A 19474-nucleotide genomic window follows, 5' to 3' on the forward strand; every position below is an offset into this window, starting at 1 on the left:
GCAAAGAAATCTTGGTGCAGAAGAGTTGGCTTTTGGTTCTCCATTGGTTATGATGTAATAAGTTGTGGTGCCTGTTTGCACAGGTTAATCAGTGTAAGCAACTAGCTTAAATTTGGACAGTTTTTTGTTGAGTGATAAACAATACCTTCCTGGTAAACATGTATACAGTACGTTGCAAGCATTTAAGCAAATTTTGCATAATTTGATTTTAGGTCTTATATTATCCCTTCTCGACCTGATGGCTTATTGATATGGCCTCCCTTCATACACCACCTGATCTCTGTTGTAAAAAAAAAAAAAAAAATTGCAAGGGGCTCCTGTAATTGGACTTTATACTTTGTGCTGATGTCTGGGAAAACCAAAGAGGCAAAAACAGCGACTCAAGCAGGAAATTAGATTGCTGCTGGGATTTCTATACATAAAGTGTGTACAGGAATAACCAAGATTGACATTGCAAGACAGTGACAATTTTTTAATTTTTTTGTTTATTTTTTAAAAATAGCAGGTGCCAATTGAAATGGAAAATTTGGAATAGCTTTAATTTACCAAAATGCATTTCGACGATAACATATGTTTTGGTATTTTTTTGAAAATTAGGGATTTAAAGCCCCTAAGCTAATATACTTGTATACAAAGTTTTCATTACTGTCACATAAGTTGCTCGGTCCACTTTGGTCTTCTCGTGGCGGTGAGCGGTCTTCAATGATGCAGAGAGTCACTGACATTAGTGCCACTCTCTGCCCCCTTGCAGAGTGAATTAAAGATTCAGTGGTGACTACTTTTCAAGGTAATAGACCCATGATGCCCTTTATTAGATTCCTCAGACTTCTAGGTTGAAAGACTCTGGGCATCTATTTATTTAGGAAAAACTGAGGGCATCCTGTGGTGAATAAGAGGCACTTCAAAGGACAGTACAAGAAATGGCTGATGCCCCAGTCTATAACTGGCCTTCACAGCAAGGAGCACATGGAAAGGTGATGCATGTCAAACAAAATAGAAAAATTCCCAGCTCAACTTGCAAACCAAATTAACCTAACAGTATGCGTTAAAAACATGTTTAGTTGGCACACATTTTCAAATACATTCGCAAGCTATAGAGCCTCGTCACGGCACCCCGATATTCTGTAGTCACTAACTCTACAAATTTTGAGACCCCCCCCCCCATAGTAGAGGCACATGTATTTAATGGATAGACCAAGGGCAGGTGGACCTGAGGGAGTAGAGTTAGGAACTACAGAATATTGGAGTGCCGTGACGAGGCTCTGTAGCTTACGCATGTATTTGCAAATGTGTGTTAACTACACCCCTGTTTTTAACACCTACTGTTAAACAGGTTAGTTTGGTTTGTTTGCAGGTTGGTTGGCAAGATAAGCTGGAAATTTTTCTCTTTTGTTGTTTGACATGTTTTGCCCTTCCATGTGCTCCTTGCTGTGAAGGCCAGTTAGACTGGGGCAGCAGGCTTTTCTTGTATTGTTGAATTGTTGGTGAGGGGGCGCACTGGACACCCTAGCTGCCATTGTGCTACATGCTGGGTGTCCAGTGCACTCCTGTACTTGTATCTTTTTAAGGAGGGGTGGGCTCCCTCGGGTCCACCTGCCCTTGGTCTATCCATTAAATACATGTGCCTCTACTATGGGGGCTCTCAAAATTTGTAGTGTTAGGAACTACAGAATATCGGGGTGCCGTAACGAAGCTCTGTAGCTTATGCATGTATTTGCAAATGTGTGCTAACTAAACCCCTGTTTTTAACGCATATTGTTACACAGGTTCATTCAGTTTGTTTGCAGGCTGGTCGGCAAGTTGAGCTGGGAACTTTTCTCTTTTGTTGTTTGACTTCAAAGGACAGCCCTCAATAGAAAGACAATTGCAGCCTGATCATTTTAATTGTAAGAACGTGATGGGGCTGTATTTAAAAAAAAAAAAAAAAAAAAAAAAAAGCCTTAAATATTAAGGTGTAATTTTTTAGGTTGGGTTAAATTTTTTTTTTTTTTTTTTTTTTTTTTATTTTGGTCAGGGTAGGGTTAAGTGTTAAGAGCAGATTTGGTTTTAGGAAGACTATAGCAGTTAGGACATTTAGGTACACAATTTAAGATTGTACTCCTACATCCCTGGAGAAAAAAAAATATCAGTTGAAGTCCCATTTTGAAATTTACAATTGTTTCTGATAGTGGTTTTCTGCCCCATCAAATCTGTAAAATGTGTATTCTGACTTCGTGTTTTCTTTTCTAGTGCCATGTCAGGAACATTGTCTCATGGAGATTCCGCTCAGGGCCTTTCTGACCGGATTGTCAATAGTCATGAAGTACAGGAAGCCTTAAATCTCATAGTGCTTCAAGTTAGTGCATTTCCATATGCTTTACAGACGCAGCAGTCCAAAATCAGCCCTAGCAATGAGGTGCACTGGATTCAGCCTGACATGGTGGTAAGGAATTTTATATCATATATCCTTTCATTTAAACAAAAAAAAAAACGATGTACGTGTATAATCAATACATATAGTTTATTTATTTGACTTTATTTTTTTCCCAGTAATTGTTATAATTACTAATTAAAATCTGAAAAAGGCAGTTTTATAATATTTATGACATTGGTTACATGAGCAAGGTGAAAATGAAGCGGGAAACGTGGAATACTAGTGGGAAAGTCTTTTTACTGTATTTATACTTTTGGCTTTTAAACTTTTAATGAATTGTGTGTTTGTTTTTTTAATTTATTTTTGTTTTGTTTTTTTGTAACCTAGGAGGGTGTAACTGGAGAGGAAATGATTTATTTTGGTATTAATGAGTACAGCAAATCTCTACAGTGGGGTATTACAAGTCCTTTATTGAGATGTGATGAAACATTTGAAAAAATGGTCAACACACTTCTGGAAAGGTGAAGTTTGTTTTCCAAGATTAATTTCCCCTTTTCAATGTCATACATTCTTTTACTGCAATCTTGACACATCATTCTGTGAAATGACCATCCTCCTTTCCTTTCAGGTACCCAAGGCTTCACAGCATGGTAATTCGCTGCTACCTTCTTATTCAGCAGTATTCTGAGGCTCTTATTGCTTTAACCACTGTGACTTCGCTCCGAGACCACACCACACCAGAGACTCTGAGCATTGTGGATGACCTGCTTAGCTTCCCGGTGAAAGACAAAAGTGGCCAGGGACACATGCTGATCATCCGGGTACCTTCTGTACAGCTTGCAATGTTGGCAAAGGAGCGACTGCAGGAAGTGAGAGACAAACTGGGGTTGCAGTATCGCTTTGAAGTGCTCCTTGGTAATCCTGCTTCTGAATTATCTGTTGCCAAGCATTTTGTCACTAGATTAAAGGTAAGAGAGATTCTCAGATCATATTCAAAACATTCTGATTTTTTTACTGTGGTCAGAGACCATTTTACCCAAAGCTCTGTTTTTCCCAACCAGCATCTCTTCACTTTTTCAGACAGAGCTGGGAGCAAGGTTATGAGTGACTGTTTTCTGTTCACCATAAGTCCAGCTGGATTTTGCATGGGTCTGAAAAGGAGAACAAATTTTGGAATGCATGCTTAAATTATATAATATAAATTGTTATTTTTTTCTTTTCTTTATTTTTAAGAAAAAAACCAAACTCATAAATAGGGGTATGAAACAAAGAGTTGTGCAAGCACAAGCTTGCACAACTCTTCTAGATTTAGAACATGGAGCAAATGCTGCTTCTAATTTACAAAAGGGGTGCAAGCCCCTTTGTTAGGATCGATCTGTCTGTGCCGTGGCAGACAGCAAACATAATAGAGAGAAATAGAAACTGGGCCATGTGGTGCAGATAGACCAGAAATAGGTCTGTCTGCTCTGTTAATGAGTTTCCTGAGCAATTACCATGGCACAAGAAGCTTAGTAAATTCCCAGAAATCTGACACAAATGGCTCACTAAACTGAGTTGAGCAATAAAATGTGGGTCCAGCTGTCCTGAATCCTGGGGGTCTTTAAATTTTGTAGTTTCAACATATATAGAAATGTTGGGAAGTGGCCTATTGTTTCTCACACCTTTCCATTAGTCCTTCACTGATAAGTTATCAAGTCACTTGGACCCAAGTTTACAGCACTTAAAAAAAACTGAACAAAAAAACGTTTTTGCTAAAACCAGTCCTTTGATGTTTCTGTCACATGACATTAGCACTGTGAGCATGTGTAATACTAGCTTTTCACAAATCTGGTGCAGCGCTGCATAGCAACCAATCAGCTATCCAGGCTTATCAGGTGGTTGTTGTGTTGGTTGTTTTGTCAAAGCTTAATTTAACAAGCTGAAGTTAGAAGCTGGCTAAATTGCACGGCTGCACCAGATTTTGCTGCTCCAGTTGTAGTAAATCAACCCCTATGTTGTGCTTTTTAAAAACTGACTCTTCCATGTGTTTTCTTTGAAGATATGGAGTGGATGTGAACAAGAAGACTGGGTTCCTAGAACATTCAAAGACCTTGAAGGCCTACCTTGTATTGTAGTTCTTACCGGCAAGGACCCCCTTGGAGAAACCTTTCCTAGGTGCTTTGGTTATTTAATTCTACTCATGCTTGAAGGGAAACACTTCCTTACTGAATCCACATTTGCAAAAGCTATTTTCCTCACTGTCATGCTTCTTCCCTGGCTTCAATTGTATGCAGATAAGAACCTTTCACTTCACCCTGAATTCTGATTTGCATGCTATTTCCAGGTCTCTGACTCAAAAATATTGAAACCAGAAGATCATTGATTGCAGTCCCCATTTTTCTTTTGTTAAAGGGTTAATGTACCGCTGTGATTGTTAAAATTTGATGTACAAGATTGGTAGGAAGATGTTGAAAAAATGTAAAACCTTTCTAGTTCAATCTACATCCAACTGTGATTTTTTTTTTTTTTTTTTTTTTTTTGTGCCTGGTAAAGGCACAAGACAACCTACACTTAGCTGACATCTTAAATAATGCATTGTAATGGCTGGCTGCCCTCTGACATGACATATATTTTATATATACCTGACTCAAAACAATTAAAGATGCCCATCTCACTCAGGAAATGCATGTGGGAAAAAGGAGGGGAGATTTTTAGGTTGGCAAAATAAAGTTACACTTGAAATTGAATTTTCTTTTAATTAATTAAATTTTTTTAAGTTCACAAGACGTCAAGCTCTTGTTTTCTGTTTAACTGTCTATATGCAATCTTTATTTTACCAACATAACCATTTGATGCATTACAGAATACTCTCGGAGCATTATGGATTAACTAGAGACCACAGAGCAGATCACTTTGCTTTGCAGCTCCCATTAATTTGATGGAAACTTCCGATGTCTGAGGGACGAGTCACTGGTTTGATAGCTTGAGTTCATAAAAAAAGGACTTCACACAGCACAAAATAATGCTTATGTTAAAAGGACACTAGAGCTCCACCTGCTAGCTGGATAGAAGACTGTATAATATTTACCTGGCTAAAAACAAATTAAAATGCTTTGTTTTTATTTTATTTTTAGTCCTGACCTTAAGCCATGGTTCACACCACTGCGACTTTCAGGCGCAACGTCCGATTTTACAAATTGCACCTCAAGTTTCATCTAATGTATTTCTATGGTACCGTCTTAATAAGTGTTTTTTCAAGTAGCACAATTTAAAAAATAGTTCCTGCTTTACTTTTTTCACCAATACAGTGTGATTTAACTCTCATAGACTATAGAGTAAGAGGTGTAGAAAGCCTCTATGCATTTTCTGTAACCACCATGTTGATAAGAAACCCCTTCTGCTTTCTAGATCCTTGAAGTACTGTGACCTCCGACTTATCGACTCAAGTTTCCTAACAAGGACTGCGTTAGAGCAAGAAATAGGCCTGGCTTGCGGTTATGTATCAAGGGATGTCATTCGAGAACCAATGACTGCATTGGACCTCAGTGACAAGGAAGTTGACAAGGTTAACAGCATTGCAAACGACTCTGATGATCTGTTTATTGACCTCGAGAGACCACAGAGTAATGGCAGTGAAGTCACTGGAACTTCAGGTTAGTACATTTTTGAGTGAAGCATACTGTAGGTATGTTTTGGTTCTGTGGTGTTATGGACTTTTGGGCTTTTTATTTAAATATTTTTCCATGTTTTTGTGTTTATTTTCCGATTTGTCTGAGAAAATCTTCATTTGAATTTGCACAAAACAAAAATTAAACATTTCTATGATGTATAAAGTTAAGAAAACCACCTACTAAAATGATAACAAAGATAATGCACTGTAGTAGCTGACTGCCTTCTGAAAAGTTATTAAAGTAAAAGGGATTTTGTTATTTAAAGGGTTATGTTCATGTTCAGTGTTTTTCTTTTGGCACAGGTTCCATAGCTGAAAATGGAGTCAGTTCATCAAGCACAGGTGAAGACACACAGAGGCAGCCATTAAACCCTGACTTCCCAAATGTAGCAAACAGCTCTCTGGATGAAGTCACTTACCCAAATTCTACAGCCAGTGAAATCAAACAAGAATGTGACTCTCTTGGAGCCCAAATGGCCAGCAGCACAACTTCAAAATTCTCCTCCTCTTCTGTACAAACTCTTCAGTGGACTCATCAATCAGGAAGAAAGAGCAGGACGTTGAGTTTAACAATGCCACGCATTGTGGTTCTCTCAAGAGCTACTTACAATCTCCTTGCTTCTCATAAAAATGGACAGGCACTCTGTACCATTTCGCTCTTACCCCATGCTGATGTGAGCTGGTTGAGATCACTAAGGCCTTCAATATCCAAAGACTTGAGCAGTGATGAGCAATCACTTTACTACCGGCAGTGGACAACAGCCAGGCAGCACCATGCGGACTATGTAAACCCCAGTGACCATGGAGCAAGGACTGTTCATCCACGCCGTCTTCTTCTGACTGGACCATCGCAGGTCATTAACCTTCTGATTTTTTTGGGATGGGGTTCAGTTCAATCCTGTTTTATTTATTTTTTTATTTTAAACCATGACAGAGGAATTAACACCTATACCTCAAGGGAGAATGCACTTTTTTCCCCCAAGATATTGTGTATAGATAATGTTAATGTTTTATGTAGGGTGAATGAGTCAACCAATGGGGCAGATGCAGTTTGGCTATAGAAATAATGATTTCAGTGATGCATGTTTAATGATTGATTGTGAGAATGAGAGCAGTGCTTGGATTTGTGCAGGCTGACTTCCAAAAGAAAATGTTAAATACAGTATATAGTACACTAAAATATATTTGGTATTCATTTTTATGGCTTATAACCATGGCTGGATTTACTGTAATGGGTCAGTATGAATCCATGCTATCCCAATTAAGGATACTGCTGGTGGCATGTGTTCATGCTTGTTTCTTCCTTCCTGACATATGTTTCTTGCTCTTTAGCAAACCAATGAAGCAGCGTATAAGATAGCTTTGGTAACCGGTAGACAAATTTGCTGGCTGGTTGCTGAGAAATGAATGTAATAAACACTGCTTGCAGTTTGTATTCCCAAACAGCTTCTGAATGAGGTGGGAAGTTCATAAACTGATCTGTGAGTATAGGAAGAAGCAGCTATGTTCTGCTTTGGGATTATCTAGCATATTCATCCCTGTTATGCAATATCCTATTGTCACATTTAGAACACATGCTTTATACTTAAAAATAGTCATCTATATCTTCTTATAGCTGAACACCAGGCAAAAGTAAAAACATAGCACAATGCAGTGTTGTATTCATTTTTATCAATCTTTTAAAAGCTCATCTCCAGGCAAACCGGTAAATACATCCTTATATTTATAGGATCTATTTTACCAGCCAAATGTTAATTCTTTGTTTTCTCACAATATGAAGCATTTAAAATATGGTTCCTCAGCATACAATAAATATATTACTAGCATGTCAAAAATTGTAGACCAGTTTTGTACAGGGGTATAGGTAGAATAGAATTCTTGTATTGTTTTCACAAGAGCCCTCAGAATTAAGAATGTAATGACTGCATTTCACTGTGGACTGTGCCAAATTATTTTATTAACCTCTTCACGCCGAGGGCCTTGACGCTGAACATTTGTGTGCGATTAAAAAAACCATATGTGCTGAAAGCACGCGCTCTGCGCGCACCCAACACACATGTCCGGTACTCATGGAAAGGTCTCAATCTCCTTTTGTGGTCGGGACCTTTCCCGTTCATGTGACCGCGAATCATGGCGGTCACATGACCCTAAAACCCCGCCTGCCTCCTGGCTTCTGAAACCCTTTAAAAGGCCGGGAAGCGCAGGCGCCAAGGGGTTACTGTCCACCCAGCTCTGAGATTTGTGGCCAGACTTGTTGCATTTAGAGCAATACAGTTAGGTGGCCTGCCTTCCAGTGTTAATTTCATTGATCAAAATCTTTTCGTCATAGTTTTCGTCAGCTGCATGTTTTCAGTGACTAAAACTAAATTAAATCAATTCAAATTTTCCTCAACTGATGAAAACTGTGACGCAAATCAATTTGAAATGAAAATGTGTGAGAGGGATTTTTACCTGCATGAACGTCCGCTTTTCTCAGAGCTCCACCTTTAAAGCCTGCCAACCACATGAGTGTTTCCCCTCCTAGCAAAGTAGCAGTGCTTAGTGGTGTGTTTAGGATTGTGCATCACAGCCTCCAGTTCTCTGCCCTGTGCACTCCCTCACCCCCAGTTACTTCCCAATCCCCACTTGCAGCCTAAATCTGTGTCTGTAGTGCAAACCTGTTCAAACTTTAATACCATAAATGATGTTAGATTTTTACTCTAGGAGTATTTAATGAGTTTGGAAATTCTAGAGAAATGCTTAAATAATGCATTACAATTTACCTAAAGCCATTAGATTTTAGAAGACTAAAATGTAGGAGATTTTAGTCAACTAAAATACGACTAAAACTAAAACAATTCAGATGATTAAAATACATCTAAAACTAAAATGACATTTTAATCAGACTATGACTGACTAAAACAAAACCAACATTTGACGTCAAGATGAACACTGCTGCCTTCTTTCAGACTGTGCCTGGACAGTGAAGAAACAGCAGTAGAATGATGAGCTCATCTTTCTGCTTTCTCATCCTGTCGGCATGCTCCTGTTAAGTCCATGTATATGCAGCACACCAGGTTGGCTCCTAATGCTACCCCTCGCTGTCCAGTCTATGGTCTTCTGTACAGAGTGCTACAAGAGGCTGACACCAATTTCGAATACTTTGTGCATGTGAAAGTACCTTTAGTAATATGAATACATAACCGTATTTATTAATGGTTTTTATGTGCCTGACATTTATCTTTTAAAATACATGTATTTATGCATGCAGCTTGAACTAAATCAGTCTTGATATCAGATTCTGGTGATCGCCTGAACAGCAGTGGTCAGGCTAGGGGAGGGGGCAGAACAAGGTACTAAGAAGGCTCTGGCTGTCTGATAGAGGTGTCTGGACCTTTAATAGATATGACAGTTTATAAGAGTGTATTTCAACTGTGTGTTTAGCTGTTTGCCTGGAGTTTTGTTTAAGATAATGTCACTTGTTGAATGTAAAGCTTTTTTTATTTATTTTCTTTGGTGTTTTAAGGAGATGTCATTTGTAATTTGATTTCTTTGAGAATCACTCCAGTTTGAATGTTTTCTTGCTATGAAAGGATAGTTTTGGGTTGTCTGCTTTTAATTCTGAACTAGTTTCCATTTGAATTTTTTTTTCAGTAAATATATGGTATTGTAATATATGGTATTGTATTTATGCTAACATGTCCTTTATTTTAAAGGTAGGGAAGACTGGTGCTTACCTGCAGTTTCTTAGAATACTATATCGTATGCTGATTAGGCTTTTAGAGGTAGATGTCTATGATGAGGAAGAAATCAACAAAGGTAAGCGTCTTTGTAATTAAAATACAAAGGATCCACTAAGTATCCGCCTGGTTATATGTTGGTATACAGTATGTACACAATATTGGGTCATATGTACAGTGTAAATATATTGCTGAACATGCTACACTGGTAGTTTAAAAGAAACTTCTTTTCTTTTGACATGCGTTGCCTGTTCATTTGTCCTTGCTGCAAAAGCCAGTTATAGACTGGGGCAGTGGCCATTTTTTGTACTTTTTTTGTACAGTTCAAAAGAAAGCAAGTTTTAATAACCGCTTGTTTGGCTCTACTTCTTCAGTGGATCACAAGAGTCCAGTTCATACTCCTTTTCAGCGTACAGCAAGCGTCAGAGTCCGCCCAGGCTGGGGAAAGATCCCAACCATATGGTCGTGATCCACCCAAATCCCTGGACCAGCACCTGGCTCTGCCTCTCAATGAGCTGCTGAGAGCTTGAGCCAGCCACTCCTGCCCCTCCATAGCCCAGGGCTCCAGTGAGTGCTGGAGGGGAGCAGAGAGCGGTACCTAATTGTCACCTCTCTCTGCTCAGAGTGGCAGGGATAACTGAGCGATCAGCGGTGTCTAATCGCTTAGTTCTCAGCCTTAGAGCCAGCGGGGGACAATTGCAGCATCGGACTGATGCTGCATCCACTTAGGTAACTATGATTACATTAAAAAAAAAAGTAAATCCTATACTTTTAAAGGTTACCTGTCAGCATAGAAATATTGGAGCTGCCAATGTTGACTTGTTGATTGTGAAAGCTTTGGGGCTTTTAATTGTATCTTTACTTCAATACAGTGTGAGCAACTGACCAGGGATAAGTATGTGTATTAGATAGCTGGACACTTCACTAGCTGCATGCATATTTTGGGCCAGTGACTTGCTAAGAAAAGGTGGAATAAGGTTATCAGCCCCAGAGCTGTTGCCTATAAACAAGTTGAAAGGGCAGCTTCCATATTTTGACAGTCACTGTTTGAACATTTACTATTGATCACACCTTTTAAAAAAGAAAAAAAAGTTGATTCCTGGAAACAAACTGTTTTAACCACCTCCCGTCCGGCCGCTGTATATAAACGGCCGGACTGTGGCACTGCAGGGTCGGGTGGCCGTCTATAAACGGCCTCCCCGCACCCTGCTTGTGCGCACTCCCTGGGAGCACGCGCAGCACCGTGATCCGGTGCCCGCTGTGTCCTCCGGACACAGTGAAACACCGATCGTCGGACGGGACCTCTGTATGAGGTCCCGATCATGTGATCACTGATTGGCCAATCAGTGATCACATGCAAAGTAGTAAGCAAGATGTCACTTCTGACATCATTGCTTACTACGTGTGAAATCTGTGAATGATCACAGAGGTCACATGGTACAAGGCTATTCACAAAAGCCTTGTACCATGTGACAAGCTGTGACCAATCACAGCTCACTCAGTACTTCTCAATGAGTGCAAGAATGCACACAGAGAGAAAGAGAAATGATTGCTTTTACATCCTATATGGGTGTAAAAGCAATCAGTGTAAAAAAAAAATCTTCATCACCCCCCACAAGTGTCACCATGGTGACACTGTACTGCTAGGGTGACAGTATGTAAAAAAAAATAAAAAAAAAATAAAAAATAATATAAAAAAATAAAATAAAAATGTAAAAAAAAATGTTTAAAAATTATAATTTTTGCTTATAAACTAATTTGGATTTTTTTTTTTTTACTAAAAAGATAACGGAATAAATTTTGGCTAAGATTTATGATGAAATATTATTTATGTGCAAAATTTTATAAAAAAAACACTTTTTTTTCAAACTTTTTGGACATCTCATTACATAGCAAAAAAAATACAAATCCCAGTGGTGAAGAAATACCACCAAAATAAAGCTTTATCTGTCTCAAAAAAATGGTAAAAAATTCATTTGGGTACAGTGTTGCATGACCGCGCAATTGTCATTCAAAGTGTGATAGCGCTAAAAGCTGAAAATTGCCCTGGTCAGGAAGGGGGTAAAAGTGTCCGGTCTGGAAGTGGTTAATCTTATTGAAAAAGGAAAAAATGTGCGAAGGAAAGTGTGTACTATCTAGGCAGACAAGCAAGTGTTGGTTCACAATCATTTTAGCTTGGTGTGATATAGTCCCTAGGAAAGAACATTGGTGGCATATAAGTCATGATCCAATTTATGATGAAAGGGGATTTTACTACTCAGGGGTCTTAAACAGTGGTTTTCCCCATGTGACAGATATGGCTGCATTATAGGTTGCTTTCAATGTTCTACCATGACACCTTATTGCATTAGTCTGCTAAGTAATAATGCCTAATTGTGTTATCAGTTGGCATCCTTTATGCATAAATATATTTTTCTCTTTTTTTTTTTTCTTTTGAAGTTGAAGGACATGAGGAGCCAACAACAGACTATGAACTGTGGCCAGATATTGAAGTGTTCAGTAAAATTCCTTTTGATGTCACAATACATGATCCAAAATATCGGCATGTCAGTCCACTCTACGCTGTATACATTCCACAAGCTAAGCAAGGTATATTTCTATTCCTGTTGGCATTTAAATAAAAATCTGCAACTTTGCCTTGAATCATTTAATTAATACAGGCTGTTAAAAAAATAAATAAATAAAGACCTAATTTCAAAGCAAAAAACAAATAGGTTGTTTTGGCCTGCTGAGATGGAGCCACCCAAGTATACAAAGAATAAAGGCAGGTATAATTAAAAGTCCTTAAAGGAGAAGTACAGCCAAAGCTCGTTTAGCTGTACTTCTCCTTTGGTTCACAAAAATGCAGTACATTCTGCACTCCTGTGACCCATTTTCAGCTGACAGCGGGCTGAAGCCCACAGTTGGCTGACTTAACAGAGCCAGTCCAGGCTGGGGAAGAATCATGACCATTTACTGTAGTCATAGTCAGGATCCACCCCAGACTCTGGAGTGGCACCTGGCTCTGCCTCTCAGTGAGCTACTGAGAGCTTGAGCCAGCCACTCCCTCCCCTCCTCAGCCCTCCAGTGAGTGCGGCTGGGCTGAGCAGAGAACGGTGACTGACAGTCATTGATCTCTGCACACAGCTGCAGTAAGAGCTCAGTGGTCATGTGATCATTGAGCTCTCATCCATAGAGCCAGTGGGAGACAGATGCAAGTATGATTTACAAAAAAAAATGTTTCCCATACTTCTCTTTTAAAGTCCAATTAATCAAAAAGTTCACAAAAAGCTTGACTCAGTGGCAATTGATTCATCAAGAGCTAGAAGATACTCTGTATGACTGGAAATTGAAGAAGGGAAACTGCGCCATCTAAGTGTAGCATAAAGATCCTTAATGACTATAGATCCTTCAGAAAGTTCTAAGCAGTTTACAAGCTCTCAGAATGACTGCACCAGACTGCAGCAATAAAACAAGTTGTTTTATTTCATATTTGCAACACTATATTATGAAATTAGTTCAGTGTGTGTAAGTTACATGTAGTATAAAAATAATAACTCTGCTTTCAGCACTTCCTGGTTGGCTTGGGTCCACCGGGCGGCGGAGATGTCACAAGAGCAAGTGGGGGGTGTGGCACATGTTCAGAGCATACATGCTCTATCATCATGGCCTGAACGCGTGCCATGCCCACCGCTTCCTGTTGTGAAGTCATTTCCACCCACCGGTGGACCCAAGCCAACCAGGAAGTGCTGAGAGCCACCAGAACAGCCCAGGACAGCTTCTGAGGGGTCTACAGTCAGCAGAATCAGACTGGAACCAGACAGTAGTGCTTGTAGCTAGATGAGTGCTCTCCTTGCGGTTTCTTGTGACTTACTTGTGGAAATAAAATAGTTTATTCTTTTTTTATACTACACTTAACTTACACACACTGAACTAATTTCATATACTGTGTTGCAAATATAAAATATGTTTTATTGCTGCAGTCTGGTGCAGTCATTATGAGAGCTTGGAACTGCTTAGACTAACGGCTCAAATATTATATCCATACAAGGACTTCAACATTCCAGGAGTATCTGCTGCTTCAAAAATCTTCAGGTTTTTTCAAAGCTAACTAAATAGCAATGGAACAAATTCTCATCATTCTACACAAACAGAGAAAATATGGGGTAGTCTCAATGACATAATCCTCATACGTTGCTACTTTCACATTGTATAATTGCTAAAACCAATTTTGTACTATTCCCATCTCCTCTTCCCTAAAACAAACAATGGTTACATTATTTTAGATCAATTGTATATCAATTCTGTAACGCTTTTTAGCTGGGACTGATGGAACAGCATCAAACAAAATCCTTAAGCCTCATGCAGAAAAACACCTCTAATATCACAATATGTATGTTTATGTACCTATGGCCTTTGAGCATAAATGCATTCTACTGGCCAGAATATTAATGTATTCTGGCCTTTGGAATACATTTACACATCTATGCAGGCATTTACATGCGTTTACATGGGTTTTTGTTATTTTGTTTTTGTTTTTCTGCACAAAAGATCCTCTCAGAATGTGCCTTTTGGTGTTTGTGTGTGTTTGTTTTCCCCTACCTGTAAATGCATGGTTGCCTAGAGGTACACTATATATTGCCAAAAGTGTTGGGATGCCTGCTTTTACATGCACATGCACTTTAATGGCATCCCAGCCTTAGCCTGTAGGGTTCAATATTGAGGTGGCCCACCCTTTGCTGCTATAACAGCTTCAACTGTTCTGGGAAAGCTGTCCGCAAAACTTAGGATGATGTCTATGGGAATGTTTGACCATTCTTCCAGAAGCGCATATGTGAGGTGAGGCACTGATGTTGGATGAGAAGGCCTGGCTCACAGTCTCTGCTCTAATTCATCCCAAATGTGTTCTGTCGGATTGAGGTCAGGATTCTGTGCAGGCCAGTCAAGTTCCTCCACTCCAAACTCTCCCATCCATGTCTTTATGGACCTTGCTTCGTGCACTGGTGCGTAGCCTTGTTGGAACAGAAAGGGGCCATCCCAAACTGTTACCACAAAGTTAGAAGCTTGAAATGGTCCAAAATATCTTGGTATGCTGATGCTTTTAGGGTTCCCTTCACTGAAACTAGTCCTTGAAAAATAAGCCCATTCCATAATCCCCCTCCACCAAACTTTACACTTGGCACAATGCAGTCAGGCAAGTACCGTTCTCCTGGCAACCCGCCAAACCCAGTAGTGGCGTGCTTTAGGCCACTGCATCCGACACTTTGCATTGCACTTAGTGATGTAAGGCTTGGATGCAGCTGCTCAGCCATGGAAACCCATTCCATGAAGCTCTCTATGCACTGTTTTGCTAATCTGAAACACATGAAATTTGGAGGTCTTTAGCTAATGACTCTGCAGAGAGTTGGCAGTTTCTGTGCATTTCAGCATGCGCTGACCCCGCTCTGTCATTTTACTTGGCCTACCACTTCATGGCTGAGTTGCTATTAATCCCAGTTGCTTCTATTGTGCTATAATACCACTAACCGTTAACCATGGAATATTTGGTAGCTAAGAAATTTCACAGATGGACTTATTGCACAGGTGGCAACCTATCACAGTACCATGCTTGAATCTACTGAGCTCCTGAGAGAGACCCATTCACAAATGTTTGTAGAAGCAGTCTGCATGCCTAGGTGCTTGATTTTATACACTTCTGGCCATGGAAGAGATTGGAACACCTGAATCCAATGATTTGGAGGAGGGTCCCAATAAGTTTGGCAATCTAGTGTGCATGGACGGCTGATATTCTATCCATCTATGGGCAGGCTTATTGTACTCAAATTGATCCATCGATTTGACTTGGGTGCAACTAGCCTGACAGATTTTTAGGATGCATTACTGTCCATGGCTACAGCCACCAACAATAATCATTGTATTTTCCCCACAGGGACAGCTCCCTGCACCCCCAGCTGGGAGAACACAATAGCTCCACTGGAGGCATTCTCCCATCAACACAGTCTATCTTTTTTTTTTTTTTTTCTTTCCTGCAACCTGTGGCTGCAGAAAAGAAAATCACATCTATGTCCTGCTTTAGGTTTAAAAGTTAAAGTGTTCTGTTTTGCCATGTTTTCAAAGTTGGGTTAATTTCCACAACATGGTACATGTAAAGGCAGGCAAAACATGTTGGTAGAAACAGGATGTATATTGGATGGATATTCTCTAGTCCTTTTAACCCTAAGTAGTTATATTGAAACGCTTCTAAATATTAATTTAATTTTTAGTGTGTAAAGCGTTCCACACGTACTAGGTTACTATATGATCTGATATCTAATAATGGAACAAAAGGTTTTATGGAAGAAATCTGACCCTAAACTTGGCTTTAGTAATTGTTTGATGCAATGTCATGCAGTATAAACATTTGATGATTGTGTGTCAGATTACCCCCGTATTTTTTCTGATACGCTGTAATGATCATGTGAATTGGCTGGACATGCTACTTAGTTTGATTTGTAACGTGCAATTAGCACTCGAGAAAGGCCATGGGATTATGCTGAAAGGTTGTAGAAGATTTTCTTTTTTTCTTAATCTTGTGTGAAGAGAAAACCATGAAAGGCTATTTCGGCAGCAGGCCAGCAGAAAGTCTGCCTACGTAACCCTTTACTTGCCATAACTCCTAGCTTTGGTGTACATAGTAACTGTGCTCAGCAAGACATAAATACAGAAAATGTGAACATGAGTGAAGTGCTAGCTTGTAAGAGTCTGTCTGAATTCATAAGCATCATTCATTAAACAGAAGTGATTTTACTTGGCGATGCCTCAAACATGAGCAAATATTTAGTATTTAATGCTGGATTCATTTCAGTAAGTGTGATCAATGATCAGGTAATCGGCTGCAGTACATTTCAGTATTTTATTGTCTACGAGTCTTGTCACTTCATCATTTGACTTGTATGACATGAGATAGGAATAATGTTCAGATATGAATCACATACATTGCAATTTAAAGTGGCTGTAAACTTCACACATGAATTTTGAACAAAGCATATCCCGCTATACTGTGTGCTTGTATAAATCCACAGCACCAAGTGTCATTTCTCATTGCTGCCTTGTTCCTAAGTTATCCGCATGAGTCACTTTTGACAAGTTATTCTGACACCAGGAGATAAAAAGATGATAGGAAAAGAGATGAGGCTGTAAATCACAGGCTGTGTGATGGAGCTCCATCCTAAGTGCTGTGTGAAGGGGGTGTGTCCCTTCCTTCCTGTCAGCTCTCACTGAGCTCTGCAGAGTTGAACTTCAGCTCCCCGCCCCCTGCTTTTTGAAAGCTCAGACAAGCTGTATAAATTCCACACTTTGACTCTAGAGAGCGTTGCAGATAAACATATGCTACATACAGCGAAGGAAATAAATATTTGATCCCCTGCTGATTTTGAATGTTTGCCCACTCGCAAAGAAATTATCAGTCTGAAAATCAAATGGTAGGTGTATTGTAACACTGAGAGACAGAATAGCAACAAGAAAATCAAAAGAAATGCATGTCTAACAAATTATACACTGATTTGTATGTTCATGAGGGAAGTATTTGATCCCCTATCATTCAGCATGATTTCTGGCTACCAGGTGTCTTTCATACAGGTAACAAGCTGAGATTAGAAACAGTCTCTTAAAGGGAGTGCTGCTAATCTCATTTTGTTACCTGTATAAAAGACACCTGTCCACAGGAACAATCAAACAATCAGATTCCAAACTCTCTACCATGGCAAAGACCAAAGAGATGTCCAAGGATGTCGGGGACAAGATTGTAGACCTACACAAGGCTGGACTGGGCTACCAAACTATCGCCAAGCAGCTTATTGAGAAGGTGACAACAGTTGGTGCAATCATTCGCAAATGGAAGAACACAAAACTGTCCGTCTCCCTAGGTCTGGTGCACCATGCAAGATCTCACCTCGTGGAGTGTCAATGATCATGAGCACAGTGAGGAATCATCCCAGAATTACATGTAAGGATCTTGTCAATGATCTCCAGGCAGCTGGGACCACAGTCACCAAGAAAACAATTGGTAACACACTATACCGACATGGATTGAAATCCTGCAGTGCCCACAAGCTCCCTCTGCTCAAGAAAGCACATGTCCAGGCCCGTCTGAAGTTTGCCAATGAACATCTGAATGATGCAGAGGAGGACTGGTTGAAAGTGTTGTGGTCAGATGAGACCAAAATCGAGCTCTTTGGCATCAACTCAACTTGCCGTGTTTGGAGGAGGAGGATTGCTGCCTATGACCCCAAGAACACCATCCCAACTGGCAAACATGGTGGTGGAAACATTCTGCTTTGGGGGTGTTTTTCTGCTAAGAGGACAGGACAACTGCACCACATCAAAGGGATGATGGATGGGGCAATATACTGTCAAATCTTGGGTAAGAACCTTCTTCCCTCAGCAAGGGCATTGAAAATGGGTCGTGGATGGGTGTTCCAGCATGACAATGACCAAAAACACATGGCCAAGGCAACAAAGGAGTGGCTCAAGTAGAAGCACATTAAGGTCTTGGAGTGGCTTAGCCAGTCTCCAGACCTTAATCCGTCTGACCTCTGTGATTGCCAACAAGGGATTTGCCACCAAGTACCAAGTCATGTTTTGTGAAGGGGATCAAATACTTATTTCTTTCATGAACATGCAAATCAGTGCATAATTTGTTAGACATGCATTTCTTTTGAATTTTTTGTTGCTATTCTGTCTGTGTTACAATACACCTACCATTCGATTTTTAGACTGATAATTTCTTTGTGAGTGGGCAAACATTCAAAATCAGCAGGGGATCAAATACTTATTTCCTTCACTGTATGTAGGAGGAATCGTTTAATCTCTGTGCACCACCTGAGGCCAATCACTTCACTGGGTAAATGTTAGGGTGTACAACCACTTTAAGGCTCTTCAAGACAGACAGGTCACTTTTCAAAGCATTAGAGCCCAGTTTTCTGGGAGTGCTGCCTCTCCCTCTCCAAGCGTCCCACTGTGTAGGGTATTCTAGTTTTCTAGATACGTAATATTTCTGTACAGTTCTGAATGACTAGCATAAATGAAGTATATAAGATTTCAAATGTCCCAACACTCAATTTCATTTTATCTTTTGATCACTGAGTGGGCATAAACATTTGAGGAAATGTTCACATGCATTGCATTTGCTTTGAGGAAGTATCTTTACATGGAGTAAGTAACTTGTCAAATCACAGCTCTATCTGCCTGCTTTTGCCACCTATATATACGTTGCCACTTTTACAGTGCTACAGTGATTGATGCAAAAAATCTGTGTGGAAACCGTATACTTAAGCCACGTCTAGAATTACAGTATAAGAATTTTCCTATCACTTGTGTTTTTGTACAGAGTCCTCTGGAGGTCGTTCTGATGAATCTAAGAAACGTGAAACTGTTTCTATGATGCTGACAAAATATGCATCATACAATACTTTTCACCACTGTGAACAGTGTCACCAATACATGGATGTCAGCTCTGCGTCACAGGTACCAATGCATTTTAGGATGGATGTTGAAAATATGTATTATAGTGGTCATGGTGGTGTATAGCCCATGACATCCAGTGTTCATGTGAACCTGTGCTTTTCCCCAAAACTATATTTACCTTAAATTATTTTATTTATTTATTATTGTGACTTTCCAATTTTGAATACTTGTACCATATTTAAGTTACACATGTGTTTTTTGTTTTTTTTTCTTCACCTAAATCACATATTCCTTTATTAAATCACATATTCCTTTATTATGTACAGTGCA

The 19474-nt window shown here is 39.6% G+C and overlaps 1 protein-coding gene across 1 annotated transcript in view; it reads left to right on the forward strand.

The window, feature by feature from the left end:
* Positions 1-19474, forward strand: part of GREB1L (GREB1 like retinoic acid receptor coactivator) — a 155651-nt gene that overhangs the window by 115387 nt on the left and 20790 nt on the right. Inside the window, exons 18-26 of the mRNA XM_089678331.1 lie at positions 2230-2422; positions 2741-2874; positions 2982-3321; positions 4392-4507; positions 5741-5985; positions 6306-6856; positions 9698-9800; positions 12161-12310; positions 19068-19204. Coding sequence (XP_089534457.1) covers positions 2230-2422; positions 2741-2874; positions 2982-3321; positions 4392-4507; positions 5741-5985; positions 6306-6856; positions 9698-9800; positions 12161-12310; positions 19068-19204 — 1969 coding nt within the window. The remainder of the gene's footprint in view (positions 1-2229; positions 2423-2740; positions 2875-2981; positions 3322-4391; positions 4508-5740; positions 5986-6305; positions 6857-9697; positions 9801-12160; positions 12311-19067; positions 19205-19474) is intronic.

The sequence above is a fragment of the Staurois parvus genome, unplaced genomic scaffold, assembly GCF_062004578.1.
Source record: "Staurois parvus isolate SC_StPar_1 unplaced genomic scaffold, SC_StPar_1.0 ptg000015l, whole genome shotgun sequence".
Taxonomy (NCBI): Eukaryota; Metazoa; Chordata; class Amphibia; order Anura; family Ranidae; genus Staurois; species Staurois parvus.